Source organism: Gopherus evgoodei, chromosome 1 (genome assembly GCF_007399415.2).
Source record: "Gopherus evgoodei ecotype Sinaloan lineage chromosome 1, rGopEvg1_v1.p, whole genome shotgun sequence".
Classification (NCBI taxonomy): domain Eukaryota; kingdom Metazoa; phylum Chordata; order Testudines; family Testudinidae; genus Gopherus; species Gopherus evgoodei.
Window position 1 is genome coordinate 160,680,697 of NC_044322.1, and position 12,382 is coordinate 160,693,078.

A 12,382-nucleotide genomic window follows, 5' to 3' on the forward strand; every position below is an offset into this window, starting at 1 on the left:
AGACTGGGAGAAAATGACTGATTTGTTTAATGTATTTTTTGAGGTGCAAAACTTATTGTAAAACTAAATTAAGATATTGCTAGCTTTGACACTGAGTAGCTTCAGGCTTCCCATAGGGTAAAATCAGATGGCTAGAATCTTTTTGAAGAATTTTTCCCGATTTCTTAAGAACGTTATTGAGGCACTGCATTTTATGTGCTAAACATTAGAACCATTAAAAATGCCATATTAGTAACTGTACGTGACAGTGCAAATGCAACAGGACTTGAGCTTCCCTTTTTCCAGGTCTGTGATTGGCTGGATATAGTCAGTGTCTATGCTGGGTGTTCAGGGCTAAAATTTCACCTTTGTTATTGCACAGTGTTTTGCCAGCTACCTGGGGCAGCAAGTTCTAGCAGTGACTGAAGGGATGTTGGGAAGGTTGATGGCTCAGATTTAACATATACAATATAATAGATTTAACAATATAATAGGAATATATCTAATGCCCAATTTGTCTAGGAAAATTTATGTACTGCTCTAAAATAAGTTTGCAGCATCCTCTGCTTGGCAATCCTATGACAACAAGCACAATTGCACGTATGTGACATTCTTGTACTCTGGAGGAAGTGCCTGGGGGAGAAAATGTGGGAGAAGGAGGTTAGAGAGGTTGCAGTGAAAATATTAAAAAAAATAAAAAATAAAAAAAATTATTTCTGGTGCCTTCTAGTATGTTGGTTATTCAAACATTTTTAGTATTTTGATCCACAGTTTTGTTTCTGACTGTTGTGAGGTCATCTGAGTAAAAAGTTCTGAATTATGTATCATGATCAGCTCTCTGCATAGCCAAGGAACTACCCAATAACAACTTACACTTTCATAGAGACTATTTTAATAGTCTCTATTAAGGGATCTAGCTGTTTCTAATAGCAAGGAACAGTTATGAGACCTTTTTTTCCTCCTTTTTAATAAGCTATCTCCTGTCTAGGCACTGAAACAAACTAAGCCCTTTACTTTTGCATAACACTTTCGGAAAGTTTCTGATTCAGTCATAGCAATTTTTATTTACACAAACATTTCTGATTCATGCTTTGAAATATTCTCTTACTGGTTTTATTTACAATATGCACTGGCAGACCTGCAAGCTGACAAAACATCTTTCAAGCTGAACAAAACAGATTTTGGACTGACCATATAATCACAATATCATTTTTAATTTGATCTATAGCTTTAATGGAAATTTTAATAGGTAGAAAACTATAAATGTGCCCATTATGCAAGTAAAACTCTTTTTTTGGACAACCCAAGCTAAGGAATGTCCAGTATTTTACCTTGGATGGCTGCTCTTGAAGATAAATCTGGAGTGCTTCAGGAAGTGTTCCTGGTGGTCTCCCAAAAGGCTTCACTCTTCCCTCTAAACCAGTTATCAGCTAATGATGCAGCATTTTGAGGTCATCAGATATTCCAGGGCACTGTTCCTGAGCGTGGGTGTAGGACAGAGGAAAAGAGTTCTAAGAGAGCACCTGGTGAGGTGACCAACTTCCATAAAGTCAGTGAGAGTCTTTCTGTCAATTCAGTGATTATTGGATCAGGCCCTAAGTGCACAATCCTTCTTCAGAAGGAGTCAAAGGATAACTTAAACACTCACAATTCCTTCAGACAGAGAGCTGCAGTATGATAAGCAGCCCCAGTGAGTTACATGGAGGTTGTATTGGCATTTTTACCCAAAGCCATTGGGTGGTGGAGGGCGGGGGAACTCCCACCCATCTTATGAATTAGGATATGATGGAAAGTTATTTCCCAAGTGAATACTGGGGCATTTACCTCAGTTATCAACATGCAGAGATACAAAAGTTAAACTTTATTAAAATTCAGTCATTGTAACATCTTTTCATCTGAAAGTATTTGCCCCACTTCTTTCCTGCTGTTAGAAGAAAATTGTACTTTGAAAGTTGATACTACACTCTGGAAAGAAAACATGAGTTTGTTTTTACATATGATGGAAATCAAGTGCAGCTTTAATTACTAGGAGATTAATAGTCTCTCCATAATAGTAACTAGCATATTAAGAACATAAGAATGGCTATACTGGGTCAGACCAAAGGTCCATCCACCCCAGCATCCTGTCTGCCGACAGTGGCCAATGCCAGGTCCCCCAGAGGGAGTGAATCTAACAGGTAATGATCAAGTGACCTCTCTCCTGCCATCCATCTCCATCCTCTGACAAACAGAGGCTAGGGACACCATTCCTTACTCATCCTGGCTATTAGCCATTAATGGACTTAACCTACTGCAAGACAAACCCAAGAGAGAAACCAACAGGACTCCACTGGCCATCACATACAGCCCCCAGCTAAAACCCCTCCAACGCATCATCAAGGATCTACAACCCATCCTGGACAATGATCCCACACTTTCACAGGCCTTGGGTGGCAGGCCAATCCTTGCCCACAGACAACCTGCCAACCTGAAACATATTCTCACCAGTAACTGCACACCACACCATAATAACTCTAGCTCAGGAACCAATCCATGCAACAAACCTCGATGCCAACTCTGCCCACATATCTACACCAGCGACACCATCACAGGACCTAACCAGATCAGCCACACCATCACTGGTTCATTCACCTGCACATCCACCAATGTAATATACGCCATCATATGCCAGCAATGCCCCTCTGCTATGTACATCGGCCAAACTGGACAGTCTCTACGGAAAAGGATAAATGGACACAAATCAGACATTAGGAATGGCAATATACAAAAACCTGTAGGAGAGCACTTCAACCTCCCTGGCCACACTATAGCAGACCTTAAGGTGGCCATCCTGCAGCAAAAAAACTTCAGGACCAGACTTCAAAGAGAAACTGCTGAGCTTCAGTTCATCTGCAAATTTGACACCATCAGCTCAGGATTGAACAAAGACTGTGAATGGCTTGCCAATTACAGAACCAGTTTCTCCTCTCTTGGTTTTCACACCTCAACTGCTAGAACAGGGCCTCATCCTCCCTGATTGAACTGACCTCATTATCTCTAGCTTGCTTGCTAGCACACATATATATACCTGCCCCTGGATATTTCCATTACATGCATCTGAGGAAGTGGGTATTCACCCACGAAAGCTCATGCTCCAAAACGTCTGTTAGTCTATAAGGTGCCACAGGATTCTTTGCTGCTTTTACAGATCTAGACTAACACGGCTACCCTCTGATACTTAACCTCCATGAATTTATCTAGTTCTCTTTTAAACCCTGTTATAGTCCTTCACAACCTCCTCAGGCAAGAAGTTCCACAAGTTGACTGTACACTGTGTGAAGAAGAACTTCTTTTTATTTGTTTTAAACCTGCTGCCCGTTAATTTCATGTGACGGCCCCTAGTTCTTATATTACGGGAACAAGTAAATAACTTTTCTTTATTTACTTTCTCCACAGCACTCATGATTTTATATACCTCTATCATATCCCCCCCTTAGTCTCCTCTTTTCCAAGCTAAAAAGTCCTAGCCTCTTTAATCTCTCCTCATATGGGACCCGTTTCAAACCCCTAATCATTTTAGTTTCCCTTCTCTGAACCTTTTCTAATGCCAGTATATCTGTTTTGAGATGAGACCACATCTGTATGCAGTATTCAGGATGTGGGTGTACCATGGATTTATATAAGGGCAATAAGATATTTACTATCTTATTCTCTATCCCTTTTTTAATGATTCCTAACATCCTGTTTGCTTTTTTTGACTGCCGCTGCATGCTGCGTGGATGTCTTCAGAGAACTATCCATGATGACTTCAAGATCTCTTTCCTGATTAGTTGTAGCTAAATTAGCTCCCATCATATTGTATGTATAGTTGGGGTTATTTTTTCTAATGTGCATTGCTTTACATTTATCCACATTAAATTTCGTTTGCCATTTTGTTGCCCAATCACTTAGTTTTGTGAGATCTTTTTGAAATTCTTCACAATCTGCTTTGGTCTTAACTATCTTGAGTAGTTTAGTATCATCTGCAAACTTTGCCACCTCACTGTTTACTCCTTTCTCCAGATCATTTATGAATAAGTTGAATAGGATTGGTCCTAGGACTGACCCTTGGGGAATACCACTAGTTACACCTCTCCATTCTGAAAATTTACCATTTATTTCTGCCCTTTGTTCCCTGTCTTTTGACCAGTTCTCAATCTATGAAAGGATCTTCCCTTTCACTACCCTTAGGACATTTTCAATCCAGTACAATTTTACATGAGGTGGGGTAGTATTTTAAATAGACCTCATTAATTAGTTTACAATCTGGCCTACTTTAAAATCTAGCAAAATATGATGTGATTTTTAATACTTTTTGTATAAATATTTATCAATAGATGCTATATCGCTAGGGCCTATATTTAGTGATTTGTTAACACAGAACAATTATCAGCCAGGAAAGGGAGGGCATGCTAACGCAAACTGTATTGCTAATTCTGGAGCAAAAGGCAGTGACAGACAAGGCACTATAACTTCATCTCTTTCTGCAAACGCAGGAGGAAATAGTTGGTGAAATAACAAAGGATAAAGTGGGTATGAGAAACTTACTTTAAAAATTCCTAGCAGTATCTTATACTATGGAGAGTAAAAATGCCGAGTGTTTTTTGTAGTGGCAGCATTTGACCTGGTCTACCTTACAAATTTGGGTTGACATAGTTACAGCATTTGTGATGTTAAAAAATCCACACCCCTGAGCACTATCCTGCCCTAATTCATGCTGTAGGTGCAGCTAAGTTGACAGAAGAATGGTAGCTAGGCCAACAGAAGCATTACTTAGGGAGATGGAGTTCCTACAGTGCTGAAAAAACATCTTCCATTGCTTATGTTTATACTAGCAGGTTACAGTGGCATAGCTACCTGGCCGTAACTATACTACTTTAGTGCAAACATGGCCTAATCCTGGTCTATACCGAAAACTTAGGTCGACCTAGCTATGTTGCTCAAGGGCATGAAAAATTCACACCCTCAGGAGATGATGTTAGGCCAAACTAAGCCCCATTTAAACGCCATGGGGTTGATGGGAGAATTTTTCTATCGATCTAGCTTAGCTACCACCACTCGGGGGGTGGATTAACTACAGCAATAGAAACCTCCCTTCTGTTGTATAGCAATTGTTTACGCTATGGCGCTACAGCAGCACAGCTGTAGCTTTATAACTGTGCCATTGTAGCATCTGTAGTGTAGACGCAGCCTAAGGCCTTGGCTACACTAGCGCTTTCCAGGGCTGCAACTTTCTCACTCAGGGGTGTGAAAAATACACCTCCCTGAGCGCTGCAAGATACAGCGCTGTAAAGCGCCAGTGTAAACAGTACATGCAGCACTGGGAGAGCTCTCTCCCAGCGCTGGCGCTGCGACCACACTCACACTTCAAAGCGCTGCCACGGCAGCGCTCTGAAGTTTCGAGTGTAGCCAAGCCCTTGGGGTATGGCTACATTGGGAATTTCAAAGCGCTGCCGTGGCAGCGCTTTGAAGTGTGAGTATAGTCGGAGAGCCAGCGCTGCACGTAAACCACATCCCTTACGGGTGTAGTGAGCAGCGCTGGGAGCCCTGCTCCCAGCGCTGTCGCCCTGATTACACTGAGGCTTTACAGCGCTGTATCTTGCAGCACTCAGGGGTGTGTTTTTTCACACCCCTGAGCGCGAAAGTTGCAGCGCTGTAAAGTGTGAGTGTAGCCATGGCCTGAGTCTTCTATTTAAGAAGTAACAAAGCAGCAGGTATTTCTAAGGTTGTGTTGATTACCATTCTGTTTTCATATCACCTTTTCCAGAGAATAGAAAAACCCCTTCTGCGAAGTGTTACTCAACCACTGAGGTGGGGCAGAACTGCATTCCACCATTATATGCTGTGAACATCTGAGTAAGAATGGATGAGACATAAAATGGAGGTAATGACGACTTGTGTTCACTGGATTCATTGCCTTTCCTGTAAGTAGGAGTAAATGGTGTTAACCCCAGTGTCCTGCCCAAATAAGACTAATAGCATTCTGCTGACCTAAATTTCTCCTGTAGCGTTGACCGGTTCTGTTCCCGCCCCCACCCTCGTGGCTTTCCTGTTCTAAATTGCTGTGGAGTGTTGGTATATTCTAGCTGTTTATGCCATTACTGCAATCCACTGAAGAGTTGGCTGCAATTTAGTCATATTCTTCCCATTACCAATCTTCCTATACCACAGTCTCCTATGCCAGGTCTCTGTGCTATCCCACCCTTCCTTCCCCTCCCCGTTCATGGGCTCCAGCCTGAGCCTGGACATCTACGATGCAATTTTATAGCCCTGTGAGCCTAACACAGGCCTGCTACGGATGTTTGACTGCTGTGTACCCCGAGGCAAAAAATTGCACCTTTCTTAGAGGCGAAACAAGGCCTGGGAGTATCAATACTCTTGTTTTGAGAGCGAGTGTAGCACTCAGTTAACCTTCTTGGGCTGTGGGGCACTTATGCAGCTGGCTATTACTTGCTGCTGTACAATAGTTAAGGCTGCGTCAGTGGGTTAAGTTTTATAAAAGCATGTTTGCATTTTGCTTGAATGTGAAGATGAACTTTGATCTGAAACTTGCATAGGAACATTCCTTTCTTCCTCTCCTTCAGTGCTCCCAACAGGAGTTCATTTTTAATGTTTGGCCCCTTAATAGAGAGCAGACTTCTTTTCTTTTCTGGGTGTGCACGGTGGTCTAACTGAACTTGAAATTGACAATTTCCATGCAATTTTATTCTTTGTCCATAATGTAGTCTAGAACCAGTGTTAATTTTATAGTGTAGGGGAAGAGGATGGCTTTTTTAGTTTTGTCTCTTGTTGGTTAATCCCTGCCTACTGCCTAAACACTGGTTGGGTAGTCACTGCCTACCCTCCTCAACAATATTATTACATATTTGAGAGCTAGAGCCTAACAGGAAAACTAAGGTATTAAATCTGTAATGCTGTTAGGTTTCTTTCATGCTGTTAAATTTAATGTTAGAGGGTTGAGAAACCAATTATCTTTAATTTAATGTATGCAATGCATTTCTAGATAGAAGTGGATGAGTTAAGAGTCAAATGACAGTCATAACTAAGAACATCACTGTGCTTGTTTATTTGCAGCTTAACTAAAGATGGTTGAAAAATGGTATTTCTGTCCTGCAGGAAACTGAGACTTTGAAATTGCCAAAGTGAGACAAAAAATTAATCTCTATTTTTGTTTGTTTGTGTTTTTGTTTTTCAACAAATGGAATATTCTGAAAAATTTCGTTTTAACCTTTATTATTTTGACAGGATCAAAACATTCTTATATAATATATACATATTTCGGTAATTTCCCATTACGAATTTTGAAATCATATGTTCCTGCAGAACATTTTGATTCTGTTTGGAAATGGCCTTTTCCAACTGAAAACTGCTGTCACAACTTTTTTCAGTCAGCTCTAATTGTAATGCTATGAATGCATGTGTTTTTGTTTTATATTTACAGGTTATCCGAAGTTTTCCAACACTTGAGCTGTCTCAGCACTGTTGACAAAGCTAAGATGGCTGTAAACTCAGTAAGTAGTTAAATATTCGGGTTTATTTTCTGTGGGTAGCAGCCTACTGAGTAATGAATTAATAATCAGGTTCATTAAAAGTGGATATAGGTATACGTTACTTTATTTTTTTTTTTTTTTAAGTTTCTTGATTTTAGTTTCCTAATCTGTAAAATGGGGAAAATATTTGCCTGCATTACAGGGTATTGTGGGGATGAATGAACTAATGCTTCAAGTGTCTGATATCACAGTGATAGATGTAGTTTATGAATCTAGCACACTGCCATTCTCAGAGGGTACTATGAGAATACAAAACTGCTTATCATACAATTACAGTAAAACTTTGTTAATTTACATTAATCATTGGGTGACCAGTTATTGATTATTGTCCTATGGCTAGAAGGAGAAAAAATACACAACATAAAGTATTCTGCATGACAAGATGTACCTTGCTAATTATAATGAGTAGTTTTCATTATAATTCAGAATGTAATGGCATTTGTTCTATAGTGCATTTGGTAAAAGTAATGAAGTCTTAGCGGAGTGCTGTAGTGAGATCTGATAATTGGCACTGAAGCAATGCTGTCAACTGGAAAATCAAATTTATCACTGGAAAATTTGCACCTAACATAGTAACTATCCCCTAAATTATTACAGCTGAAATAAGTTATCAGAAAACAAATACGCTATTTTTCAAGCTGTTTTTTTTTCCACTGTTTTTTTTTTCAATAAAAAAGAAGCTAACTATCCAGAAGAGACTCTTAAGGAAGCAAAAAAAAAATAATTCTCTTTGTAAAGGAAATTTGAAATCTAAATTTAAAACATATTTAGAGAGTGATATGATCTATTGCAAACTAGTTGTGTTTTCTTTTTAAATTAATCCTTCAGTTGAATGTCTCTAAGTCTCTCACTCCACTTCTCAGGAGGCTCTGTATACCTATTTTTTGTGTATGTGAGTGTAATGAATTTCTGAATGAGTGCAATGAGAATTAGTGGTCTTTTACTGTATTTACGTAAGTGACAATTTTTTATAGAAATGATTATATTGTTTTAACTTGGCAACATAAATGTGTTTTCCTACCTTCACCTTAATTTTGCTATTTAGGGGCCACCACCATACTATGAAAATCATGGTTATCAGCCAGAAAACTTGTATATTTCCAGACAGCCTGTGGATGCTAACATATATCCACAATATCCTCCTCCATATTATCCTCCGTCAGTGCCACATTATGTCCCAAGAGTTCCTGTTCATCAGTCAGCTCCCCCAGTAGTACAACCAAAACCTCCATCAGCAAAAATGTGCACAAGTAAGATTTGTCTGGTTTTTCTTTTTATGTAGACCGATTGTAGTCTGGTATGTGTTTAACAGATGAAACTTGTTTTCTTTCAAGCCCTTATGTTGAGGGACTATCCCAGGAGTAACTCTTTGTCCCTGAGAGTGCTAGGTAGCTGAACAAGTCAATTACTATTATACTTTTTTGTAAAAGGTATGAGATGTTGGCTGGTTCTTTGACGTGATGATGAGATGGAGAGAGTAACATCTGAATTGCAGATTCACGTCTGCTTAGTAGTGATTGAAAACTGTCCATCTAAGGGCATGTCTTCACTAGCAGTGTTTAAAACGCTAGCTTTAACGTGGCTGTGTAGTCAGGGCATAGCTATAAAAAACCAACCTCCACGAGGGGAATAGTTACCAGTGCTGGGAGCGTGGCTTCCAGTGCTGGGGCACTGTCTACACTGATGCTTTACAGCACTGAAACTTACAGTGCTCAGGGGAGAGTTTTTTTCACACCCCTGAGCAAGAAAGTTGCAGTGCTGTAAAGTGCCAGTGTAGACAAGCCCTAGGCTTACTTGCAGGGAGATAGGGATGGAGGATAGTAAAATAATTAGTTTGCAAATCTAACTCTTCTTTTTCTCTCTTTTTAATTGCAGAAGTTAAGAAAACTCTATGCATCATTTTATCTGTTGCAATAATACTGTTGAGTGCCGTAATTGCAGCTATCCTTATCTGGTATTTTGGTAAGGATGTGGTGTTTGTGTTGATAGAAATCTTTTATTCAAAGCTAAAATATCTTGAGATTTTCCATTTCCCAACATAAGTGTGTCATCTTCCAGAAGGGTAAATTAGAAGAGGAAATTCTTATCTATCTCTTTTATGAATGCAACTTATTTTAATATCTAAAAGCTTAATTATTTGTCATAACCAGTGTCACTGTTGCTGTTGTCCTTTCCTTTAACTTCAAATATATTTACATTTCATAAGTGGCTTTGACTCACAGCAACCTCTTATTCATCTGAATTCTCTGAGATCCCACAAACTGTTTAGCAACAATTGGTCTAGGACAAGCTTTTGTACAAGTATTTTAGTAATGTGATATCTAAGTATAACTGTGCCTCAGTGGGTCTCAACTGAGGATGCCAAATTCAGGACGAATTGCTAAGAAATAGGGCAGGTAAACCCCAAGACTGGTGGCTAATCCCCCATAGGATTTACCAGTCCAGCAACAAAAGTAAACTTCTGTTTCACCACACTGGCTAACAAGAAGTCATAAAAGCAGTTTCCTTGGGCATTCCAGTTCTTATGTCATCACCAAAACCACTGGATTTAAAAGCGAGTTGTTCTTTACAACCAAATCAAATAAATGGTTCTTCTGATCCCAAAGGACCAGCCACACACCCAGGTCAATATACAACTTAGCTCTTACCCAAAAATCATGTTGATGCCAATCCTTTAGTATCTAAAATCTAAAGGTTTATTCATAGAAAGAAAGAAAGTTGAGAGTTAAAATTGATTAGAGGAATTAAATACATATAGTAATTGCAAAGTTCTTGGTTCAGGCTTGTAGCAGTGATGGAATAAACTTCTGTCTTGCTATGTCTTTGGTTGCTTCCAAACCATTGGGAGGTCCTCAGTCCCTTGGTTAGAATGCTCCCATTAGTATAAATTCATAGTCCAGAGGCTGGAGCAAGATAGAGACAAAATGGGCCTTTTATAGCTTCTGCCTTGTGGAGGGAATCCCATTGTTCTTACTGTGCAAAATTAGAGCAACAAGATGGAGTTCGGAGTTACATGTCCATACATTTTGCCTGGACACATCAGAAACTTCCATTAATTGTAGATAGGCATCTCCCATGGCCCATTGTTAGTTGAATGTTCTTTAGATGGGCCACTCAATTTGAATAGTCCCTCCAAGATGTGCTGGCTAGCTACCTTGTGAGCATTACCCCAGGAGCAAACATTTGAAATCCAAATATAGAGCCAATACTCATAACTTCAAATACAAAAATGACGCATGTATACAAATAGCAGAATTATAGTCAGTGAGTCATAACCTTTCCACAGACACCTCACTTGACAACTTTATACAAGATTTGCAAATATATAACAGTGGTTACAACAATGATCTATATGGTCATATTTTAATCAGATAATGTCACACTAGGATTAAGAATGCAGTCTGCCCCAGAGCAAAAGGCTTTTATAAGGTCTAAGTGACACTGGGCATAGAAGTTTTAAGTTACTCAGCTTCCCCTAACTGCAACCCTGAAGGGAAGGGAAGAAAGGAAGGATCAGGTATGTGTAGACATGTTAGGCCTGACTAATTTTTCACAAGTGCTTCATAGAACTGATTGGAGCACTTCATTTCCATGAAATACGCTGTTTTGTCAAAGCTGGAATGTTTTGTGGAGATGTATTGGTTTTCACTAAACTTTTTTGAAGGGAAGGTTTTTGGGTCTGGGGCAGAGGCAGATAGTTGGAGGTGCAGACACACCCAACATAACTTCCTATGTCAAAAGTTAACACATTTCCTTAAAATTTTGGCAAATTGAATAGACTGGGGTGGCCAACCTGTGGCTCTTCAGAAGTTAATATGTGGCTCCTTATATAGGCACCGAATCTGGGGCTGGAGCTACAGGGGGCAAAATTCCAATGTGCAGGAGGGTGCTCACTGCTCAACCCCTGGCTCGGCCACAGGCCCTGCCCCAACTCCACCCCTTCTTGCCCCTCCCCTGAGCCTGCCATTCCCTTGGTCCTCCCTCACCCTCCCGGAGCCTCCTGCATGCCACAAAACAGCTGATTGAGAGGTGTGGGGAGGGATGGGGAGGTGCTGATCAACAGGGCTGCCAGTGGGTGGGAGGCACTGGGAATGGGGTTGGGGAGCTGATGGGGGGCTGCTGATGTATTACTGTAGTTCTTTGGCAATGTACATTTGTAAATGCTGGCTCTTTCTCAGGCTCAGGTTGGCCACCCGTTGAATAGACCTTCTCTAATCCACTGGTGCTAAACACCAACAGCTTCCATTTGCTTCAAGTGGAGTCAGGAGAACTCATCAGCTCTTTAAAAAATATGAAATAAGACCCTCTATTCCATCTTCTAATATTAGAGCTGGTTCAAATACACCTCTACCCTGATGTAATGTGACCCAATATAACATGAATTCGGATATAAGGTGATAAAGCAGTGCTCTGGGGGGGCATGGGGCTGTGCACTCCAGTGGATCAAAGCAAGTTCGATACAATGCTGTTCACCTATAATGCAGCAAGATTTTTTACTCCCAAGGACAGCGTTATATCGAGGGTAGAGGTGTAGTTTAACTGAAGCATTTTTCAGTGAAGAAACTGATTTTTCACTAAAACACAAATCTTCATTTTAGTAGAAGTTTTCTGATGGGAACAACCGAAAAACTTGCAGTTTTCTGAGGCTTTTTGCCCTCTCTTCTTTTTCCTTTCCACATCTTTTTCTATTGTGTGTGTGATGATGGTAATGGAAGGAACAGGTGTGAAGAAGAGTGAGGGGGAGAATTCAAAAAAGAGAATATTTCAACTCTCAGACTGGAAGACCAAAGAATTCTGGGGTTGGGTGTAGGAGAAGGGAAAAAACCTGACACCGC

The 12,382-nt window shown here is 40.1% G+C and overlaps 1 protein-coding gene across 5 annotated transcripts in view; it reads left to right on the forward strand.

The window, feature by feature from the left end:
• TMPRSS2 (transmembrane serine protease 2) overlaps window positions 1-12,382 on the forward strand; it is a 51,279-nt gene that overhangs the window by 17,164 nt on the left and 21,733 nt on the right. For 4 of the 5 annotated variants that reach the window (XM_030577384.1, XM_030577374.1, XM_030577355.1 and 1 more), the window contains exons 2-5: window positions 5,765-5,881; window positions 7,439-7,508; window positions 8,593-8,797; window positions 9,423-9,509. In XM_030577384.1, coding sequence (XP_030433244.1) covers window positions 7,494-7,508; window positions 8,593-8,797; window positions 9,423-9,509 — 307 coding nt within the window. In that variant the 5' untranslated portion in view covers window positions 5,765-5,881; window positions 7,439-7,493. Of the gene's footprint in view, window positions 1-5,764; window positions 5,922-7,438; window positions 7,509-8,592; window positions 8,798-9,422; window positions 9,510-12,382 lie in introns of all 5 variants that reach the window. The other variant, XM_030577394.1, reaches the window with a different exon arrangement.